A 24,160-nucleotide genomic window follows, 5' to 3' on the forward strand; every position below is an offset into this window, starting at 1 on the left:
GCGCAGCCATGAAGATGCAGAAGTACCATAAAAGGGGGTTCTGGAGCTTTAAATGAAACCAAAATGGCGAAAACGACGAAGGAGTAAGGCGGAGAGGCAAAATTATGTTTCAGAAAAAGCGATAGCGTAGAGCTTAGAGCAATCCAACGCTCCAAAACAATGGTCCATAAATGTAATGTGAAATTGTCATGCATCTTATACACAATTTAACATACCTAAAATGTCTTTCATTTACAATTCCTACTTATAATTACAATAAAATACAGAAGCTTTCTTCTTACAGTGTATATTCTTAAGACCTTCCACAAGACATCTCTATCAATCCTATCACATACTTTCTCCATATCCATAGACGCCACATACAAATTCATCTGTTTCACTGCTCCTCCCCAGTCTGATATTCAGTGCATGCCTTCACCATTTGTCAATAATCTCCAATACAACTTAACAGGTATACTCAACAAATTTATACTTCTTTAGTTTGAATACTTACCTTTGTCCACCTTGCCATTATACAGTAGCACTATACATGCATTCTGCCAATCCTTAGGCACCTCACCTTGATCCATACATGCAGTGAAAATCCTTACCAACCAATCAACAACACAGTCACTCACTTTATAAATTCAACAACTATAACATCCACTCCAGCCGCCTTGCCACATTTCATCTTACTAAGGATTTCACTGCCTCTTCTCTCTCCACCAAAACACTCTCCATGACTCACTTCACACTACACCTGCCATCTTTCATCAAATACATTCAACAGTCCTTCAAAATACTCCATCTCTCTCTCTCACTTTTGCCCCCTTCACTGACGTTCCTGTTTGTTCTCTTGGTTTTCGCACATTATTAACCTTCCAAAACATTCTCCCTAAAGTTTACTGATACTCGCTCACCCAAACTCTCAAGGCGGACGTGGATAAATGCTGCGTGCACACTGTAACGTGGTGCTGGGGTATGAAGTTGTAGCACCTTGTCTCGGCCCGTGTTCTGGTAGTTGAATTTTGGTTATATTTTGATTAACGGGGAAATAAGTAGTACTTAATTTGCAACTTAGATGTACAGATGCATTTGGAATCAATTTCTACAGAGTTTGTTAAGGAGTGATCAATACGTTTACCGTAATCTCATAAGCACGATAAAATTGTGCGAAGACGATAAAAAAATGAGAATATTCCCTAAAAGTTAAGATTGTTCAACGCGAGTCGTATGACGAGAGCTTTCTCGCCTCTTCTTCCATATTTCTTGCTTATAAATGTAAGTCTATTAAAAGTTTTACATGTTTGCATATCCGTCTTATGCTTAGTGACTTGTTAGTTTGACTAATCATGTTAATACTTCCTCCCCCCTGCAGTACAATCACGAGACCTCGGCACCCCCTCCTCCCTCCTGCAGCACAACCGTAGGTCAAAGACACCGTCTCCTCCCTCCGACAACACAACCACGGGACCTCAGCGCCGTCTCCTCCCTCGTGCAGCACAACCACGAGACCTTGGCACTGCCTCCTCCCTCGTGCAGCACAATCACGAGACCTTGGCTCCGTCTCCTCCCTCGTGCAGCACAACCACAAGACCTCGATATCGCTTCCTCCCTTTCCTCCCTCGTGCAGTACAACCACAAAACCTCAGCACCGTCTCCTCCCTCCTGCAGCACAACCACAGGTTAGGTACCGTGTCCTCCCTCCTGCAGCACAACCACAGGTTAGGTACCGTGTCCTCCTTTCTGCAGCACAACCACAGGTTAGGCACCGTGTCCTCCCTCCTGCAGCAAAACCATAGGCCCCTAAGCACCGTCTCCTCCCTCCTGCAACACAATGGCAGGCCCTCGGCACCGTTTCCTCCCTCTTGTAGCAAAACCATAGGCCCTCGGCATCGTTTCCTCCCTCCTACAGCACAGTCACAGGCCCTTGGCTCCGTCTCCTCCCTCCTGCAGCACAATGACACGCCCTTGGAACAATGACAGGCTCTCGGCAACAAGACCCTTCTAAAGCACTAGAATAACACTCAGCATCGCTTCACTATTATTAGATTATCGCCCAGACAGAGCCACAAATCCCACAGTCAATTAATTCAACAAGATAAATTCTCATACATTCTTGACTTGATTTAGTCAACATCATGTAAATAGGAAATGAACTAAGCGTAAAAAAATGGAAAATATTTGATAAATTTCACAAGTTATCATTACCTGTTTATCTACCTATTCTACCAAAGTTTATTGATATCTCCACTCAGTTATATGTCCTTGATTTGCTACAATTTCATTACCTCATTAGATTTTATACTAGTTATGTACTATATCCAACAAACGGGAAGCAAAACCGGGAAAGAAATTACACCACTGACTGAAATTCTGAGGGCAACTCACCTGCGCATGACCATTATGATGAAAGCTAGTGTCGTAATGGGACGCAATGATTTTAGAATCTATCGGCAGTAATGGCTTCTCTATTGAGAAAACTAAGATGTTCAGGCATCAGTAAGTGCCTCCCTTTAGAGTACATACGTTGGCTGTTATTGTTATTTGTTGTGGCCTTTGTTTGTTTACAGTTAACAGCTGCTGCATATGCGCATGCGTCAGTCATCAGCTGTGTTGCTAGTGTCCGAAGTCTATTATCTATATCTTCAGTACCTCATATTGACTCTATCATTCAGTATCTTCACCCCACTATTGAATAGTTTATAAAGTATGCTTATATAGAATGTAATCAAAGGTACAGTAGAAGATATGTAAGATGTAGAAGGCTGTTATTCATGGATACAAGTTCATGTAGTAACACGAACGTCGCCTCCACAATAGTCGCGCAGGTCTGTCGTCCGTAGGCAATACGCAGTTCCATGTCTTCTGAACTGTTTATATGGTATATACCGTACCAGTCACGTCGAACTGTATGATCAGTGAACCTCTGAAACAATGAAATACGGAATTATTGGCTCTTCGGATGACGTTGCCATGGATGGTATCGAGAAGGATCATTTAACTGAAAAGGATGACAACCGGATCGTGACGCCTATGGCAGCCCCGGCCAGCGATGCTGCCATGGCGAACTCTACCAAAATTTCTTGCGTTTCAGAGTCAGACGCTGTTGTCTTCAGCATTCAGTTCTATGGCAAAGCAATTGGTGAAGTGGGATTAATGGATCAAGACTTGTCAGAACTGGACTGGAAGAAATTCAAATCATACCTTGTAAGTCTTTATGATAATGATTTGTGTTATGTTTATTAGGCTTTAGAAAAAGTTGGGTCGGTCGCAACAGCATGTAATTTCTTCTTTAAAAGCTCGAATATCTCCAGTTAACAGCATTTGTGAGGGTAATAGTCATAATTGCTTTTTCTGTGCCATTTTATATAGACTGTACCGACTTCTACTAGAGAGGGAAGTTTTTGTTATCGGTGGGATTGGAGTAAGAATATATTCTGATCTGCACTTGCATTTAGCGATTCTGTATTTATACCTAGCAGTGCATGTACTCTTATTTAGCAGATGCTTCTCGAGTCTTGAAGTTTCAAAGTTGAATTTTGAATCTCGTGAAAACTGGAGGAGTTTTTGACTAACGTTTGTGGAACTCATCTGAAGAGGGCTTTTACCTTTGACTCCTCACCTTAGGTAATAGTGCCTTTTTGAGGCTGTTTTTTGATATTGGGATCGATTTTAAGGAGTACTAAATGATACTGAGTAAAGCGGCAGTAGTATATTTTGGGAAAAAGTGGGGTTAAAGAATGCTTAAATGGGTTAAACACTTGTGTGAAATCGGCAAAACTGTGTAAACCTCACCCAACTTACCTTAGCAGCCAAGATTTGCAGTAGAAATTTGTGTCATTAATGGGGTATGCTGCTAGAGACTACATAGAATGGCTGCTTGTCGGGAGGCTGGGTGATGGCTCAGACAATATCTTGGTCGTCATTTGTTTGTTGACATTGGGCAGTAGTTGATGCAGTGCTCAGTCATGGGTATACTTTGATTAGAATGTTGATAATTGTAGATGATAGGGAGGTGAAGTAAAGTTTGTTTTGATTCTGTTGATATTTTCTTTATACAGTTTTACCCATTTTTATTTTAATTCCATATCTGCCCTAATATTCATAATGCTCACCACTGTTGCCTTATTTGGTACCACAGAAAAAAATATAAAACCAAATTATGTACAGCAACTTATTTGTTCTCTAAACATGCAGATACTACCATTGCAAAAGTTTCTCATTGACCAAAGCTACTTTTTTTGTAGCTAGGCTGATAAATTACTCAAATGTTTTCTATAAGCAAAAATCGGTAAATCCAGTTATAAAGTTATGCAGGGAATGTAGACTGCTGCTGTAATGGAAAACTTGTCCATAAGGATGAATAGATCATGATTGGTGAATTACAATATATAGTTCACTGTGTAATTTACTCTCATTGGTACAATTTTAGGTAAAGTTCAGTTTGAGAGTATCCCATCAGTAAGAATAAATGTTGAACTTGTCACCTTATAAGTTCAGTGCAGTCACTTGCACTTTAGGAGGTCTTTCCTTTGCAGTGGCAAACATGTGTGTATTATATACATAGCTGTGTAGACCTCTCTGCTGAACTTCTTTGAATCTCCACCCATGATTATAGCATCTAATTATTTAGCCTTACCCAAGCTTTTGTGATACAGTGTTGGATGGCTTTCCAAAGGTCTTCTTCCAGATGGTTGATACTGTATTTTCCTTGTAGTACAGAGATCAGTCTTGATATCGGTATTTAAGGTGTGGACGTGGGAAAACTTTAAACATATTAAGAATATGTTTGTGTATGTTTAAAAGACCTCTGTACAAATTTCATGACAATGTTTGCTTTCTAGGCAGGTCTGATGTTGGGATTTGATTGTTTCATGTTCCTTACCTATGCGTCTCAGTCCTCCTCTTCAGATTCATCTATTGTTCATCATTTTAACTTCACATGGAAACTATATTTGGATAATGTGCTTTTTTTTCTGCTTGGGTTGTGGAGTGCTTAGTGGATATGGAATAAAAGTTTTCAAGCTTGATGCAAAGCACTCAACTGTATTCCACTTTGCAATGGTAAATAAGACAGTAGTGATGAGGGATTTGAATATCAGTTTCAGAGCATGATGCAGAGCATTGTAATGTATTTTGTTTTGAATTATAGTTAAGGCAGTAGTGAGGGATTTAGATATGGAAGATGTGGAGTTAATCAATGTAGATATATGTGCAACGTAAAAAAGAATCAGCAGAACACGAGAACATTATGTGACCTTTTATAGCCGCTATTATTTACCTTATTGTGGTAAGTTGCCATTTTAGGTACACATCAGTTAGCTTTTGATATGAAGTGATTTTATTCTGCAGTAATAATGAAGTATTTAGAGAACAGAATGAAATTACAAAATGTGGATGGGAGCATTATATTTTCTGTGATATTAGAGAAGACTGTCATGTTGAGAGTTTATGAATATGAGCAAGATTATGGTATAATTGAGGTAAACATATTGTATTAATTATATGAAGTAGTTTTTGGTTCAGAGTAATTTTATTTGTTTACACAATATATTGAAGTAGCTACAGATTCCTTTGCTCTTTTGTCTTTCATGCATGTTGGAAGTGAGTTTTAATAACTGCATTTTTCTTATGTAATATTCAGAAATTTTCTCGAAATGATATGTAACCAAAACATCTTTAGTTTCAGAACTTGCTGAGTATGAATCACCAGGAAAATATCTGTGTCAGTTATAATGATGATGAAGGTGATAAGGTATGTATTGTACGAAATGTTTTCTGCTTAATATTTGTTGAAAAAAAAATTGGCGTGATTTGGTAAAAAGGAAAAATTTCTGGTAATTCGAATGACCCTGATTTTAAATGCTGGCTCTGAAATTTTTAGAAACATTCCTGGGCATTACCAGTTAATATTGTAGATGGCCTACGGTATATGATTTTGCTTTAGAGGACTGTGAAATAAGATGTTGCATATATTAAGGTTTCCATGTATGTTAGTTTGGCTTATTGCCAGATTTGCATGCTGAGTGCAGAAATTGAAGAACTCGCCAAACATATCTACAAAAGTTACTAAATCAACCAGGTTTGAGAGGATGTTTAAATATGTGGGTCTTAGGCTTAAACAACCTGACTGTGAGAAGAGTAATAGCAGCTCAGTCATGTACAGAGTTGAGTTAAAGATGAGCCTTAAAATGTTGACATTCCTAACCTCTGTCATGTCACTGCACTAGGTTGAGGTTGGTTGCTTCATATGTGATCCAAGTAGCATTACATATATCACAAATCTTAGTAGATTAAGATTAGATATTGCATTTTCTCTTGTTGCTGTTGGCTTGAATGGTGCAGAACCATGAAGACAAGTATGTTTATCTGAACTTTGAAGATGGTTGTATTTTGCATTTTTTTCATTTGCAATTAGATTTTTATTCTTTTTCAAGGACTTATGGCACTTTCAGGTTCATTGGTATCTACCTAGATGGGACAAGTTGTTATAGGTGAAGCATTAATTAGATGACTGGTAAGACCTTGACATAGACTGCCATGTATCTGTAAAAGAACTATTCTCCAGAAAAGAGTGATAGAGATTATGAAACTGAATAGTTTCTTCTACTTGCCCTTCTTTTGTGTGAAGTATGAATGATGTGTCAATTCACTTGGAGCCATATCATGTATATTGTTTTTTACTACTAGATTAATGAATCAAACCAATGTTTACTGATGGGGTCAGATGGAGCATTTGTCAGATGGTAATCATAACTGTTCCTGTGGTGAAGCAAGTTTTTAATCTTTTTGGAGCATGACTAGGTTTCTGTAAGTGATCTGCATGTTACTGTACCTGAAAATGGAGATAAATGCATTTTTATTGGAATACAGATTGTATCTCTCTAATCCGGCGCTCTGTGGTCTGGCACATTTTGAATCTGTCGCCATTAGTTATTAGTTTTTGGATCTACCACCAAAGTGGTGCTGTTAGCAGTGCTAAGGCACCAAAATCTGTTTACACTACAGCCTAGCTAATAAACAGTCCTGTTCATTTATTAGATTCAGCTGTATTTTAGCCCTTCAGGATGTCATTCAAGAGGTTCAGAAGATAGTGCTAGTGCCAATAAGCATAAGCATTAATCATTATCAGTGCTTCAAAAGGAGGAGCTACCGAAAAAAATTAGATAAAGGAACTTTTGTGCGAGTACTATGAGATTGGATCATCAACTGTGTTTGACTTAAAGGTAAATTCCTGTTTTCCGGCATTTTCTGTGGCCCAGCAGTGGCCAGGTCCCAAGGTTGCTAGATTAAAAAAGAGGTACAACCTGTACTTAAATAGCTGAGGAATTTGGTTTTTGAGAGGCCATATTATGATTTTACTTGCAAAGAAAAAGAATGGGATCAAGTGAGATTGGGATAATAATGTTATTGACAGTTAGATCAGATAGCTTGCATTAGTTTTTGATATGTACTTCAATATATGATTGTACTTTTTTCAGCTTCCAATAGAGTCAGATGAAGAGTACCGGGAAGCATTGAAGGTATGACAGCTAATGTTCTTTTGTTGCATTTACTTTATATTTGATGAATATTAATTTCTTTAAGATAAGAGAGGTATGTTTGATATGTGAATTTATTTGATGGTTTACTTATGCATGAGGTTATATTATATATTGTATAATATTTGAATTGGCATGATATCACTTTGACTTTTATGAGAATATCTTTTAAATCATTTAAAGCAGAGTCTGTTTAACTATAAATGCATGTAACTACTGCATCATAAGCCTGATGATAAAAGTGTTAGTTTTGAATGGAGAAGACATGGATGAAATGAAGTGGTTTTTTGATGCTTAGGAGTGGACATGATAGCAAATGGAAATATGGATGCTGAGGTGAGTCTAGTGGGTGTGGGGGTCCTAGGAACATTGACGGTGTGTAGAAGGTATAGTTCACTGTCTGGGAGGGCAAAGATGAGTATGCTTGAAGGTTTAGTAATCTTGACATCATTTGGATGCAAATAGGCATGAGCTATAGATGAGAATGCACAGAGGAGGGTGAGTATGTTGTAAGTTGGGTGTTTGAGGACAGTGTTTGGTGTGATCAAGATTGATTGTATAAGAAGTGATAAGGTGGGAGAGAGGTGTGGTAGTAAGAACTGTGGTTAGTGAACTGGGGAGAGTGTGCTGAAATAGTGTGGATAGATACAGAGAGAATGAGTGGGGAGAGGTTGACTAAGAAAATGTGTTTCAGGGTTCGAGGGGACTAGGAGAGTGGGGGTACCTAATTGGAGGTGGAGTGAATGGGGTTTTGAGTGCTTGGGGTCTGAACATGCAGGATGGTGAAAGTCATTTATGGGATAGTAAATTGAAATGATGTGGTATGCATGGGGCAATGTGTTGTCATTGGACTTAACCTTGGCACATGAAGCAGTCGGGGGAAACCACGGAAAGATCTGTGGGGCCTAGTTGTGAATAATAGGCTGTGGTTTTGGTGCATTACACAGCTGGACTGCTGGCATTTTGTACACAAGCATGCAGTCTCTCCTCGTCATACATAACCTTGATAGTTAACTCACACAACTCATCCTTTGTAACTCTTGATTTTCCTGCAGTGAGTGCTATGTGCTAGCCCTGCCATTTAGCAAAACTGTAGGAGCAATAGATTGAAGTAGGTAGGAATTTTAGACAGGAGCATTGGGTAGAAACATTAGGTAGAAGTATATGGTAGGAACATTAGCTGGATTATCATGTAGATGTAGGAGGCAGGAACATTAGGTAAAAACATTATGGAGAAATAGTTGATAGGAGCATTAGGTCAGAGCCTCTGAGCACATTGCACAGAGTTGCCCTCAGCCAGTTGCCTGTTAAGAGTGAGACACTAAAGGCTAAGAAACAGCACTGAAGTTCACCAGGTATGGAGACTTTGTTTCCTTAGCCACTCCCTTGAGGGAGTTCACAAATGGGAATCAGACATAAATAGATAGATATATACACTATTTTAAGGAGTAGAATGGTGCTGTAATCAAGTGCTCTTGATAATGCCCATGATGCCCTGCCTTTTTTTTGCTTAACACTTTTTACATGTTCTTCAGACTTTTTCGATATTCTTAGCACTTTTTAGATATCTGTGGAAGATATTTTGAAGTTGAACTTTGCTTCATAACTGTTTGGGTATTTTTCAGATTGCAAAGAAGAAGGCAGAAACACACGACAAAATGGTATTAGATATTACTCGTCAGGGTGGCCTTCCTACCATGCTGTCACTTGTTTCATCTGGAATAAAAAGAGTTAGTTCATCACCCCCAAAAGAAGGAGGGATTTCATTTTTCAAGCCATCTTCACCGCCAAAGGAGTCTACAGGGTTTATGGCAAAGGCAGTAGGCACAGAAAGGAAACTGTTCCCAGGATTTTTCTCACCTGACAGAGGTTAATATAATTGCATGTTATTTTTGTTAGTTTGATTTTTCCTGTAGCATGTGAGAGGCCTTAGTTTCATTTTACCAAACTGAAAATTAAAAAAGTTTTGATGCAATGTTCTCCGTTAAGTGTGATGCTCTCTTGATGAAAATCTGTGTACTGTGCTTTTTTTGGAATGATTTAGGGGAGTTGGTAACATTGAGTAAGTAATGTTACTTCTTACACAGATGATAAGATTCTGATGGATAGTCACAGTTTTAAATGTTGTGACTATGAGTGAGGTTTTACATACTAAAGGAATGTTTATTGAGATGTTGATGATGGGTGTCTAAATGTGATTGTAAAGGCCAAATGATATAAAATATACATAGATGTGAGAGAATGTGGGCAGGTTTAGTAATAATTCATTTGAAAACATACTACTGGTCATTTTATATTTTGTGACTGGCTTTAGTCGCAGACATAAGGCCTTATTATGCTAGGATGTGAAATAGGGGAAGAAAGATATGAGAAAGAAGTGGTGAGAAAATGAAGACCAGCAGGTCTTACACAGAAGGTGTAGAATAGTTCTAGGCTCCTTTTCAGCACCTAAGGCAAGATAGTACTTTATAGGCTTGTTGCTTACTACATCCTGTGGCATTTAAAGTTATTTTGGAGTTGATGGTGTCATACACTGTACTGAGAATATTGTGAAATTTTGTTGCTTTGAGAAAAATTATGGTTTTGAAAATTCTAGGGTATGGTGATCACCATAATCATTGAATTGGCTATTGAAATGCCATCATGCATTTAGCCTTCAAGCAAATGCCTTTTGGCTGACCAAATAAGTATACTTCCTTGTATATATATCTATTATTATTATTATTATTTTGCTTTGTCGCTGTCTCCCGCGTTTGCGAGGTAGCGCAAGGAAACAGACGAAATAAATGGCCCAAACCACCCCCTTACACATGTATATATATATACACGTCCACACACGCAAATATACGTACCTATACATCTCAATATACACATATATATATACACACACAGACACATACATATATACCCATGCACATAATTCATACTGTCTGCCTTTATTCATTCCCATCGCCACCTCGCCACACATGGAATACCAACCCCCTCCCTCCTCATGTGTGCGAGGTAGCGCTAGGAAAAGACAACAAAGGCCCCATTCGTTCACACTCAGTCTCTAGCTGTCATGCAATAATGCCCGAAACCATAGCTCCCTTTCCACCTCCAGGCCCCACACAACTTTCCATGGTTTACCCCAGACGCTTCACATGCCCTGATTCAATCCACTGACAGCACGTCAACCCTGGTATACCACATCATTCCACTTCACTCTATTCCTTGCACGCCTTTCACCCTCCTGCATGCCCAGGCCCCGATCACTCAAAATCTTTTTCACTCCATCTTTCCACCTCCAATTTGGTCTCCCACTTCTCCTCGTTTTTGTGTTAACAAAAAAGTACATTTTTAGGTGAATGTGTAAGCCTTAGAAGAATTAAATTGAGGATTCTCTACAGTGTCTGTTATATGAACCAGCAGAGAAAGTTTATGGTTTGGGAAACTCTTGATAACATCAGGTTGTAAGTAACCATTGGCATGGTGCTAGTGCTAGATTTTTTTTTTTTTTTTTTGTGTGTGTGTGGTCTAGACTAGAGAGAGAAGACAGTTGATGGGTAATTAAAAGGTAAAAATTGCAGAAGGAAGAGCCAAATTGAATTTTCTGTGAAGGATTTGGTTGGTGTGTCTTAAATTGGGGTGTTTTTTTTTTATTTTATTTTTTTTGGTTTTTGTTTTGTTTGGGGGTAAGTTTTTTTTTCCCATTTGTTTAAATTTTTTTATTTGTTTTCCAAATTTTGGGTTTGGGGTTTTTTTTTTTTCTTTTTATTTGGGGTTTTAATTTTTTTTTGGGTTTTTTTTTTTTTGTTTTTTTTTTTTTTTAAATTTAAATTTTGGGGGTTTTTGGGGGTTTTTTTTTAAAAATTTTTTTTTTTTTTTTTTTTTTGGGGTTTTTTTTTTTTTTGGGGGTTTTTTGTTTTTTTTTTTAAAAAAAATTTGGTTTTTTTTTTTTTTTTTTTTTTTGGTTTTTTTAAAAATTTTTTTGTTTTTTTTTTTTTTTATTTTTATTTTGTTTTTTTGTTTTTTGGGTTTTGGTTTTTTTTTTTTTTTTTGGTTTTAAAAAAGTTTTTGTTATTGGGTTTAAAAAAAATTTTTTTTTTTTTTTTTTTTTTTTTTTTTTTTTTTTTTTTTCATGTATGGATGTAACCGGGGTGAGGAAAGGAAGAGATATGTCTTATAAAAGAAATAGAGAGATAGGTTTTATATTTGATGAGGGAAACCTTGTTGCTTTGTCTCAGAGTGAGTTGAAGGGAAACAAGATGAAGTAGTTTGGGAGTATTCAGGGGATTAAAGTTTGGTTTTGTGAAAGGATGAGTGAATTGGGATGACACTTGTGATAAAGGAGGAACTGAGGGACTGTTAAAGAGTGCAAGGAAGTGAGTTCATGATTGATATAGGTTAGAATGAAAGTAAACAAGAGGTGGATGCTTGTTACAGCACATGCACCTGGTAGTTAGAGGAGTGAAGAAGAAATAGGTGCTTTTTGAGAGGAGGTGAGTGAGGGCTTTATCAGTTTTTATAATAGGTATTGATTGTAGGTGGTAGATGATCTGAATGCAAGAGTGAATGATGTTCATGTTGAGGGTATAATGAGGGGACATGAGGTCCATTGTAAGTGGATGTAGGGAGAAGTTTGTGGAATTGTATGTTGAATGAAAAATGTTGTCTCAGAATACTTGGCTTCTTGAAAGGTGTGTACATATTGTTAGTGTTTGCGGGTAATTGGCATTCAGGGTTTGCGGACATTATTGAATTGCATTATGATTAAAAGCTTACAGAAAAGAGGATATTGGATGTGATATTACTGAGGGGGATGGCAGGTGGGATGTGTAATCATGTATTTGTGATGAGTGTTAAAGTTTTAAAGGTTTTTAGGGAGAGAAGAAATAACGTTTGATGAAAAGAAGTTGTGTAAGTGTTTAGCTCAAATATATTCTGTGCTAAAATACAGAAAGGAACGTGGGTAAAAGAGTAGCATGGGATGAGAGTAAATCAAACATGGGGATTGTAATGCATATAGGGAACGAGTAATTACATTGTGTATGAAGTGTATGATATGCAGATGGTGGGATGTAAATATATGAAAAATTGCAGAGTGGTAGTAAATTAAGTTTCCCATGAAAGAAAGAGAGAGGTTTACGGTTGGTATCTGTAGGTAAGGTATGCAGGTTATTGGAAGGAATAACATACCCAGTTTTGCCCTCTCAGGTAATGACCTTTCTTTCCACACATTCTTCAGTGCTCCTAGAACCTTTGCCCCTCACTCACCCTATGATGACCTTTCTTTTCTCATGTTATTCAGTGCTTCCTGAACCATTGCTCCCTTACTCAATGTCTGACTAACTACATAGGGTGATTGAAGTGGTGAAGTTCTGGGAGCATTGAAGAATACGAGGAAAGAGAGGTCACTACTTAGGAGGGGAAAATAGGTATGTTGAAGATATGGTAGTCCAAACAATGTTGTGTGGATGTGAAGCATGGACTGTAGGTAGGGTTATACAGAGAAAAGATGATTTTTTTTTTTTTTTTTATACATGCTTGCCATTTCCCGCATAAGTGAGGTAGCAACAAGAACAGATGACTGAGCCTTAGAGGGAAATTTTCCCACTTGGTTTCTTACTGTGTTCCTTCTTTTGAAAAGTAAAACATGAAGGGAGAGTTTCCAGCCACCTGCTCCCACCACCCCTCTTAATTGCCTCATGCAACATGCAGGGAATATGTGGGCAGTATTCTTTCTCCCCTATCTCTGGTGATCAGTTATAATTATTATTATTATTATTATTATTATTATTATTATTGTCATCATCAATCATCATCATCATTTGCAGGCAGCCTAAAAGATGCCTGCAGTTGCTCTTTGACCATATGTATGGAGGTTAAGCTTTCACTTTTCTCACTTCTGTTAATGTCCCCAGTGATTGTGGAAGCCTGGATGCCACCTATAGATGGGAAACAATGTATTATATGAGATTCTTTCATGGCTTTGTAAATTCTTAGTGGATGTGATTTTTTTTAAAAGTTAATTTTTTTAGTGTCTGTGCCCATAGGTCCAATCCCAGGTCATGTCCAGGGTATGTGGGGTTATGACTGTGATGAAGCACTAGATTATGGTAAGCCCCTCACCACTTCAGCCACAACCTGTATCAAAACCACAGCAGCCTCTACTGCATCTATATCCCCTTCATGCACAGACTGCAAAAAGGGGCCACCAGTTCAAGGACTGTGCAGCTCTCCTCGGAATTTACCTTTCAAGTTAGATGCATCTAGCTGTAATGCTAAGAATAAACCCATAGACACTACTGCCAGTCAAGATATCTTTGGTGCAGGTAGTGGGGAATCACCTGGTGGTGGAGCTAGGCCGAGAGTGACACAGAAGGAGAAACACAACAGTGACCAGCCGCCTGAATGGTTTACCTCCTATATGGCTAAGGTAAGAAGTGAAAATTGAATAAAAAAACTTGCACTTATTATTAAGAAGATAATCTTCATGAACAGCGATGCAAATCATTCTACCCCTTCCTCAGAAACATGTTTATTTTCTTTATGATTACACCAGGACCAATTTCTATGAAACAGGTTTGTACTTAGAACCTTTCTAAAGTTCCTGAATCCCAAGACTGTACTACCTCCAGCAGCAGGGAAATAAAGACTCCTTTGTTATGAGAAACTCTGAAAAGACAGCACTCCCAATGGGGCAGCCTAACCAAAGATTACTTTCCACTTCTGGTGTTACCTTATGTAGGTGGAGGCTGGTAAATGGATATTTTATTGTATACACTAATATCCCAGTTAGCACTATGGGTATGTTCCTGGAAAATGTAGTGCTAAGTGAAACATCTCTCTGTGGGTTTGTTATGCCATTGCATAAATGGAGATGTGATCCTGATGACAATCCCTATGAGATATATATGGTATTGTATATGAGGGTTACAGGTATTGATAGACATAGATTATTACAGTAACATTTTTTTATTTGTTATACTTAGTCACTGTTTCCTGCGTTAGCGAGGTAGTGCAAGGAAACAGACGTCAGAATGGCCCAACTCACCCACACACACATGTATATACATAAAGGCACACACAGGCACATATACATACCAATACATTTCAATGTGTACATACATGTACATACACAGACATATACACTTATACACATGTTCATATTCATACTTGCTGCCTTCATCCATTCCCGTCGCCACCCAGCCACACACGAAATGGCACCCCCTCACCCCATGCGTGCGTGAGGTAGTCCTAGGAAAAGACAACAAAGGCCACATTTGTTCACACTCAGTCTCTAGCTGTCATTTGTAATGCACCAAAACCACAGCTCCCTTTCCACATCCAGGCCCCACAAAACTTTCCATGATTTACCGCAGACGCATCACATGCCCTGGTTCAATCCATTGACAGCACGTCAACCCCGGTATACTACATCGTTCCAATTTGCTTTATTCCTTCTACACCTTTCACCCTCCTTTATGTTCAGGCCCCGATCGCTCAAAATCTTTTTCACTCTATCCTTCCACCTCCATTTTGGTCTGTCACTTCTCGTTCCCTCCACCTCTGACACATATATCCTCATTGTCAATCTTTTGTCACTCATTCTCTCCATGTGACCAAACCATTTCAATACACCCTCTTCTACTGTCTCAACCACACTCTTTTTATTACCACACACCTCTCTTACCCTTTCATTACTTACTCGATCAAACCACCTTACACCACATATTGTCATCAAACATTTCATTTCCAACACATCCACTGTCCTCTGCACACCCCTATCTATAGCCAATGCCTCGCACCCATATGAGATTGTTGGAACATGTCTTTACTAATTAATGAAACACAAATAAACAGTTTACAATATTATATCATGAATGACAGTTGTTTAATGAATAGTGATTCTTGTTGTAGAAAGAGTGAGAGATGCAGCATCTTGGTGAAATGCAGTGGGTGGTTGGGAGGTGGAAGACAGTGGATGTCATATGGCTCTGCTCTGGCAGAAGCTAGTCCATCTCTGTGTCACTGAAATTATGATTTAGATGGTGCTAATAGAAGTAGTAATGATGGAGATGGTGGTGAGGGAGATTATGTAAGTGGTGAACAGCTAATATCTACACACAGACTTGAATGTAAGTATGAATGAGCAACAGTGTATCCCTTCAACATTACATTACATAACATTTTGAAATAAGCAAGAAAGTGGAAGGATGAGGATGATTAGTGTTGAAGTGGAAGGATATGGTAACATGCATCAGTTGTATTGCCAAGTACTCCTCTTATAACTTGTCTACCATGATTTTCTAACAAACTACTCCTTGAGCAAGTCACTGTTCTTGCAGGCATTGTGTTGGTCATAGCAGAAGCTTTTATCTTGTTTGCATTGTTGAAAATTATTTTGTCTGCACATTTAATAATGGTATATATATTATTCCAGACATGATGGGAAATATATAGTCACAATTATATAGAAAATTTAGCAAGTCAGCAGGAATATGTGCAGTGTAAGCACAGCAAAATTTGTACTGTACTAATGGAGGAGAGCACTTGATACTTATTGAATGTGTGTGTGTGTGTGTGTGTGTATGGTGCTCTGATTGACCGAGTGAATATAGAAAAAAAGAGCTGCTCATCATGTTGTAAGTATTCAGTCATGACATTTGATGTCCTTTACGGGTTTTCATCAATTTTTTTTGTAAAACCAGAGCTCTAAGATGCAAGCAAGGGCACAATAAAGAAACAGAGTTCTATGGGGTAGCACTGACCAGGATTTTAGTGCAATAGGATAGTGTACATAAATGATGGTAAATTGTATTGATTGATACAGTTTTAACTGATTGATAAAGCCAGCGAAATATCACTCACCACAAGGACATAGAAAATGGTAGAACCCAGATTTTCCCTCACAAGTCTTAGACAAAACCACTCACCTTCAACACAAGGCTTCAGATCAAAATAATACTGATAAACACAATCATCAGCCAAATTACAGAAAAACCAACATTTACAGTAAATTGGCATTTCATCCTTAACATGATGCATAACAAAACCAAATGCACCCAATTCTGGTGAACAGTAAAGAAAATTTACATCTCCAACAGCAACCCAGCATTTGTACTCGGAGTGCTTTTAACCCAGTTGAAGAACATCATTAACAATGACTTAATGAAAACTGAGATATGTGAAGAAGAATGTATAGGGTAGATAAAACGAGTCTAGAGGCATATTAAGCATTTATCAGAATGGAATGAGTGGAAACTATCCATAGAAAGTTTATTGATGTGTAGTGACTAAGGAAAGTTGAGGTGAGATTTTATAGTTTCTTAAAAAAAAATTTGTGGTGATGTGGAAGATTTGCTGATTGTGATCATTGGTATTGAATTAAGTTAGATAATGATAGGATGTTCTCCATTAATTTGAAATTGTCTCGTTATTTTCAGTTTCGTTTGGAGGTCTGTGAGGATGTGAGTCGTCTGGTTGCAGTGAAAGTTACTGAGGTGTTGCAAGACCTCAAGAGCAATCCATCATCCCTACCAGTCACTGAAGATTCGCAAACTAGTAAGTCCTGGATAAGTTTCATAAGCTAAATAAAGTGTTCTCATCATTGGGTTTGAATAAGCATCTCTAAGAGTGATATTATTTGTTATCCTTCGTCAACTGTGTGAGCATTTAAGGGGGACTGCCATTTCTTTCATTGATGGATCATATGTTTCTATTATTCAAACTACAGCACATCATGCTTGTCCACTACCCTGATTCCCCAACACATCCCTCCTCTCCCATATCATTATCTGTTTTCCCCTCCCTGGACCCCACTTCCTTTATGGCCCTCCCTTCTGATGACCCCACCCCTTGCACTGACCTCCCCTCCCTTGAGGCCTACCCCCACTCCCATTGAGGCTCTTCCCTACCCAGAGTCTAATCCCCACATGACTTCCCATGACTCTACACCCCTTGCACTCCCCTCCCCTCCCATCCCCTTACCTCCATCACCTGCATGGCTGTCAGTTCCCCAAACTCCATGCATACATGAATGTTGCTCTCAAGACCACCAACCCCTGCATGGTCCTTCCCTTCATGATCACCATCCCCTACGTGGTCCTTGTTTCTTCCAACCCACACCCACTGCACAGCCTTCTCCCCCAAACCTCACCCCCTGCATGGCCTTCCTTTCCCTCCAACTCCCAACCAAGCTTGGCATTCCCTTCCAGACCCCCACCCCTTGCTTTACCTTACCTGAGAGTGTAAATGTTCTTGCAATTATCCTTAACACCAGCCTCCTCTCCCCAAAGCCCTTAACACACACACACCCCTCTCCTCTCCAAATCCCTACTCCCTGCATTGCAATCCCCTCCCAAGACCTTTTCCCTTGTCTGCATGGCCCTCCCCTCCCCATTCCCATCCCTCAGTGTTGCCTTCCCCACCCCTGACCTCCCTCCTTGCAAGACCCTCCTCTCCCGTGAGCACCCCACCTGTGCATAGCCCTCCCCTCCACATACCTCAACGCCTTGCATGATCCTCCCTTCCTGGGCTACCACACCCCAGCACAGCCCTCCTTTCCCCAGACCCATTCTCTTTCATGGGCTTCCCATCTCCTGTTCAAGTATTTCTGGCTGTGGTTGCCTGTGCCTGGCATAGTTCACCCATATGGAGAGAATGAGTGAGGAAAGATTAACAAAGAGGATATATGTATCAGAGGTAAAGGGAACAAGGAAAAACAGGAGACCAATTTGGAGGTGGAAGGATGGAGTGAAAAAGATTTTGGGCAATCTGGGCCTGAACAAACAGTGGGTGAGAGGTGTGCAAGGAATTGATTAAATTAGGTTCATGTGGTATGCCAGGGTCAATGTGCTGCCAGTGGACTGAACCAGGGCATGTGAAACATCTGGGGTGAAGAATGGAAAGGTCTGTGGGGCCTGGATGTGGATAGGGAGCTGTGGTTTCAGTGCATTACACATGACTGCAAGAGACTGAGTGTGAACTAATGTGGCCTTTTTTGTCTGTATTCCTGGCGCTGCCTTGATGAAGCGGGGATTAGTGATACCATTTCCTCTGTGGCGGGGTAACACCAGGAATGGATGAAGACAAGCAAGTTTGAATATGTATGTATATTGGAAAGGATCACAATTTTGGGCATGATCAAGTATATTCCTGAGTCCACGGGGAAAATGAAACACGATAAGTTCCGAAGTGCACTTTCGTGTAATGATCACATCATCAGGGGAGATACAAGAAAGAAATATAAGTCAGCTTATATACAATGAAGAGACGTAGCTAGGACGCCATTTGGTAAACACGTGATTGTCCATACTACACATATCAGACATATACACCTACATATTCATACTTGCTTGCTTACATCCATTCCTGGTGCTACCCTGCCACACAGTAAATACCCCCCCTAAAGTATGTAAACATTAGTTTCATGTTTTTCATTGGCACCCGGACAGGTACTCTAATATACAAGCTTCTTATTTGCCTTATGCTTATGTTTTTTCAGTCACCAGACCTCTTATTACACCTCCAATTTTTCTCCTTTACAAGTCCATATTCTTGATTTCAACTTGTTCGCTTTGGGAGATTTGTCAGGAGTGAACTTTAGCCTTTTGTCAGCTTGTTCTCTAACTAAACTTAGATTTTTCATTAAGTTTCATACTCAAGTTATCTTTTGATGACAAACTTGTCCACACCTAATTCTTTGCCACTCAGACTATTACTGTGCTCTGGCTTCTCATTTCTCTCTAAAACTAATATTTTACTTCAACTTACATTCGCTTTCAGTATCCAGTTACTACAAACATACTGAGAGTTACCTTTCCTAATATGGCTAATATATTCACAGATCAGACAATGAAACGCCAACTGACTGCTGTAGACTTGATAGATGCAATAATCTCTCATGAGATAAAGGCCACAGACACTGTAAGAGCAAACCTGGACACTCCCTGTTGTGACACTAAAGCAAAGAAGGATAAAATGGAGGGTCTGGAAAATCTTTTGAAAACATCAGAATGTGACACAAGAATGAAGAAAACAAAGGAAAAGATTGAAGATGCAGATACTGGAGTAAAACGCAAGAAGTTAGCTAGAGAAGAAGTTAACAGGAAGCAAGAAAAGGTGGAAGAAAGACTTGCTAAAAAACAAGAAAAGGCAGAAGAACGACTCACTAGGAAGCAAGAAAAGATGGAAGAAAGAATTATAAAGAAACAGGAAAAGTTAGCAGAGAGACTCTTAAAGCAGCAAGAGAAGGTGGACAGGAAGAAATTGACAGCAAAGTAAGTTTAACTTGTTCCTGTGTTATGTCCATTTTGAGGACCAACCGTAATTAGATTGGCAATTTTTAACTGTAAAATAGTTTTTTTGTAAATGACAGTTAATGAGTTACAGGTTTATGGGCAATCATTTACTTGCTGTGAATGATGATGGTAGTAGTTGGTATGCAGACATTGACTGGGGAGTTATATTAGTGGTAGTGCCTGCCTGGGTATCAGGAGGGTCAGTGATGAGTGCATAGAGATTACTTCAGTAGCTTTAGCTTTCAAGTTGCACTCCTTTGACCCAGGTAGTTTTCTTTCCTTTCTGCCTCACCTACATATGGATTGCTTGCATTCTTTCCACAAACATACAGTCTTTCCTTGACAAACACTTAACTTATACATCTCATTCTTCTTAACTCTAGATTTTTTGTGGTGTCTGCTATGCACTATCCCTACCTTTTGGCCAAATGATTGGAGCAATGGATAGAAGGAGTAGGTAAGAACATTAGACAGGGGCATTATGTAGAAATATTTAGTAGAAGTGGTGGACAGGAATGTTTAGCTTGGGACATCATGTAGAAGTAGTAGGTTAGAACATTAGATGGACACATTAGGTAATTGGAGTTGGTGGGAACATTAAGTAGGAGCCTTTGAAAACACTGCACTAGAGTTGCCCTTTGCCTGTGGCCCACTAAGTTTAGGGCACAAAAGGCTAAGTAGCGGCACTGGAGTTCACCAAGTATGGAGACTTTTGCAATGGCCACCCCCTAGAAGGAGTTCCCAGAGGGAACAGGCACCAGAGATATAGATACATAAATAGATAGAATAATGATTAATGCATTATGATTGTGAATATTTAAAAAGGTTCCCCTCTCCTCTGAGAGCAGAAAGTCAGTTTGGCCTCTGCCTTGGTGTCTTTATATAAGAATGGAAATGAGACTTTGACAGGAGAGTGAATGTAACTAGATTTTGTATTTAGTGTATTAGTTTTTTGAGACCAGCTACAGTTGGATTGATTTTATGCATACATGTATATCCGTAGGGATAGAGGAGAAAGAATGCTACCTTCCAATCTCCTGTGTGTCATTAAAGGCATGTAAAAGGGGCAAGAGCAGGGAATGGAAACCCTCGTCTCATTATATTTCAGTTTCTAAATGGATGCTAAAGGAGGCACTCCAGGAGTGCTCATCCTACCTGAAAACTCAAGCTAGCATGTGAGGATGTAGTGAGGATGAGAATGGAGAGATGGACAGTATGTAAGGGAAGAGAATCGTGGATTATTTGGCTTTCAGTGAAACTAAGCTCAAGGGAAAGGGGAAGATTGCTTTAGAAGTGTCTTAGGTAGAAAGTCTGAAGTTGGTTTGAGAATGAGGGCATAGAAGGAGAGTGGCACTTATGTAAAGGAATTGTGGAAATGTGTCAAAGATTGTATGCTAAGGAAGTGAGGCCCATACTGATCTGGGTTAGACTGAGAATTAGGTGACTGTCATTGCTTATGCACCTACTAATAAATGAAGCAAGGGATTGAGTATTTGTCTGGGGAGATTTGAATGCAAAACCTGGGGATGTGATAGTTGGGTGTATAGTATGGGAGCATAGGGTATCAGGGTATATGAAAATGTTAAACAACTCATAAAGCTGTATACTGAAAAAGGATCAGCAATTACAAATTCCTGCATTAAGAATGGGTGTATACATAAGTACTTAAAGATACATAGTTGAGTGAGGTTAACTGAGTGGACATTTTTTGGTTATGTCTTAATGGATAAACATGCAAAGAAAAGACTGTTAAATGTGAATGGGCTGAGAGGGGCAGCTGGTGGGATGTCTGATCACTTCTCAGTAAAGGCAAGAGTGAAAGTTTGCATTGGCTTTAGGAAAAGAAGAAATGGCAGGTGGAAAGAGGATGGCGAGAATGAGTGAGCCTAGAAAAGAGGCTTGTGTTTAGAGATACCAAGAGAGGTTGGGTGAAGAATGGTAAAAGTTGAGACTAAACAAACCTAGGGGAATGGATGAGAAATGGAAAGTATTCATGTAACCACACCCTATGTTTGTAGGTGAAGTGCGTAGCATGCTGAAGTTGGGAAATGTGCATTTGAGAATGGGTTGTGAGTGGTAGGATGAGGTGCTGGTGAAAGAGAAAAGAATGTTTTATGGGCAATACCAGCTGGGAAGAATTATGATTTATTGGATGATGTGCAGGAGAAGGCTGCTGAAGATCACCCACTTGCTTCCTTTCTTCACCAACCTTTTCATCGTGACTATATGACTCTCACTATCACCTTGACTTAAACAACTGCATGTGAATATTTTTCAGGTCATGTACCTTATTCATTACTTAATGCAGCTTTCTCTTGTACTCTCCCTAATTACTCACATCCACTAATTCTGTACTGATATAGATTTCACTATTTACTACCGTGTGATTATGATGTAAACTAATATCCAAACTACTTCAGGCTTTACAGATTCAGAACATGAAGGGTTTACTTTAGTTCAGTATGATTGCTCAGTATAACATGCTGTGATGTTCAAGAATTTTCAGAACAATTTTAGAATCTGGAGGACCAAACAGTGAGTCCTTTAAATGATGACTACTAACTAGTCTTTATTGAAAGGTAGTGGTTGATTTACATTGTCTCTCAGTGTGGACTAGAACCAACTTTAAGGTAAGGAATTAAGCTCATGTCCCAAATAAGTAAATAGCCCATTCTCTTAAGAGTCTGAATCAATAACCAATGAAAAGAGAATTGGTAAATGTTCCTGAGAAAGAAGCAATATTTGTAAAAATTGCCTTTCTAAACAGGTATCCTGATGAATTGGATAGAGCTAGTCGTACCCAAGAAAAAGTTTTAGCTAAGATGGAAGGACTTCGAAAGAAGCAGTCATGTTCTCCAGAGGAGCTTAGCAAACTACGGAAAATGGTTGATAAGCATCACAGAGTAATTACAACAGAGCAGAGGCAACAAAGGCGCAATGAACGTAAAGCTGGAAACTGGAAGGCAGGAAAGTCGAAGAAAATCAGCATTGATAATAAGGTATTTTTAGTAAAGTTCTTGATGTTTATCAAAGTGATATTGGCATGAGAATAGGAAGTGTTGAAGAGCAACAATGTTTTATTTGATCCTTGTAATTAGAAAGGTAGAGAAGATATCTCTTTCATGAATCAGTATTAGTAAATGCTTAAATAGTTAAAGTGACCACCATTTATAAATATAAGGTGACTTCATACTCTGGTATCATAAAGGCATGTGTATGAGTAGGAAGAGAGGAGAGTGATTGGTTCCCAGTGAAGGTCAGTCTGCCGCAGGGGTGTGTGATGTCCCCTTGGTTGTTTAATTTGTTTATTGATGGGGTGGTTAGGGAGGTAAAAGCAAGAGTTTTGGAGAGAGAGAGGCAAGTATGCAGTCTGTTGGGGACGAGAGGGCCTGGGAAGTGAGTCAGTTGTTGTTCGCTGATGATACAGCATTGGTGGCTGATTCAAGTGAAAAACTGCAGAAGTTGGTGACTGGGCTCAGAAAGTGAGTGAAAGGAGAAAGTTAAGAGTAAATATAAGAGCAAGGTTATTAGGTTCAGAAGGGTTAAGGGATGAGTTAATTGGGATATATGTTTGAGTGGAGAAAAATTAGAGAAAGTAAAGTGTTCTAGATGTCTGGGAGTGGAATTGGCAGCAAATGGAATCATGAAAAAGGAAGTGAGTCATAGGGTGGGGGAGGAGGCAAAGTTTCAGGGAGCGATGAAGAATATTTGGAAGGAGAGAACGTTATCTCAGAGAGCAAAAATGGGTATGTTTAAAGGAATAGTATTTCCAACAATATTATATGGTTGCGAGGCATGGGCTATAGATAGGGTTGTACGGAGGAGGGTGGATGTGTTGGAAATGAAATGTTTGAGGACAACCTGTGGTGTGAGGTGGTTTGATTAAGTTATGAAAGGGTGAGAGAGATGTGGGGATGTAAAAAGAGTGTGGTTGAAATAGCAGAAGAGGGTGTGTTTAAATGGTTTGGACATATGGAGAGAATTAGTAAGGAAAGGTTGATAAAGAGGATATGTGTCAGAAGTGGAGGGAACATGTAGAAGCAGGATATCAAATTGGAGGTGGGAGGATGTAGTGAAAAAGATTCAGAGCGATCAGGGCCTGAGCATACGAGAGGATTAAAGGTGTGCAAGGAATAGAGTGAATTGGAACAATGTGGACTACTGGGGTTAATGTACTGTCATTGGACTGAACCAGGGGATGTGAAACATCTGGGGTGAACCATGGAAAGGTTTACCCCATAACTAGCTTTCTCTCTGGCCATTCCATCTCCATGATTGTTAATGGATCAACCTTCCCCTTCCTCTGTCAACAGCAGTGTCCTTAAGTTCTGTCCTATCTCCTATGCTTTTTCT

At 39.2% G+C, this 24,160-nt stretch overlaps 2 protein-coding genes across 8 annotated transcripts in view; one reads left to right on the forward strand and one right to left on the reverse strand.

Moving 5' to 3' along the window:
- The window catches only part of LOC139763543 (syntaxin-7-like), a 66,654-nt gene extending 64,166 nt beyond the window's left edge, over positions 1–2,488 (reverse strand). The window contains exon 1 of the mRNA XM_071689760.1: positions 2,371–2,488. The gene's annotated coding sequence lies outside the window, so the exon portion shown is untranslated. The remainder of the gene's footprint in view (positions 1–2,370) is intronic.
- Positions 2,480–24,160, forward strand: part of LOC139763519 (uncharacterized) — a 64,747-nt gene continuing 43,066 nt past the window's right edge. For 3 of the 7 annotated variants that reach the window (XM_071689680.1, XM_071689717.1, XM_071689700.1), the window contains exons 1-8: positions 2,769–3,189; positions 5,666–5,737; positions 7,464–7,505; positions 9,149–9,392; positions 13,544–13,941; positions 16,952–17,069; positions 19,354–19,786; positions 22,575–22,806. In XM_071689680.1, the coding sequence (XP_071545781.1) occupies positions 2,917–3,189; positions 5,666–5,737; positions 7,464–7,505; positions 9,149–9,392; positions 13,544–13,941; positions 16,952–17,069; positions 19,354–19,786; positions 22,575–22,806 (1,812 nt within the window). In that variant the 5' untranslated portion in view covers positions 2,769–2,916. Of the gene's footprint in view, positions 3,190–5,665; positions 5,738–7,463; positions 7,506–9,148; positions 9,393–13,543; positions 13,942–16,951; positions 17,070–19,353; positions 19,787–22,574; positions 22,807–24,160 lie in introns of all 7 variants that reach the window. The other 4 variants (XM_071689689.1, XM_071689708.1, XM_071689734.1 and 1 more) reach the window with 4 other exon arrangements.

This window comes from Panulirus ornatus, chromosome 3 (genome assembly GCF_036320965.1).
Source record: "Panulirus ornatus isolate Po-2019 chromosome 3, ASM3632096v1, whole genome shotgun sequence".
In the NCBI taxonomy this organism is placed as follows: domain Eukaryota; kingdom Metazoa; phylum Arthropoda; class Malacostraca; order Decapoda; family Palinuridae; genus Panulirus; species Panulirus ornatus.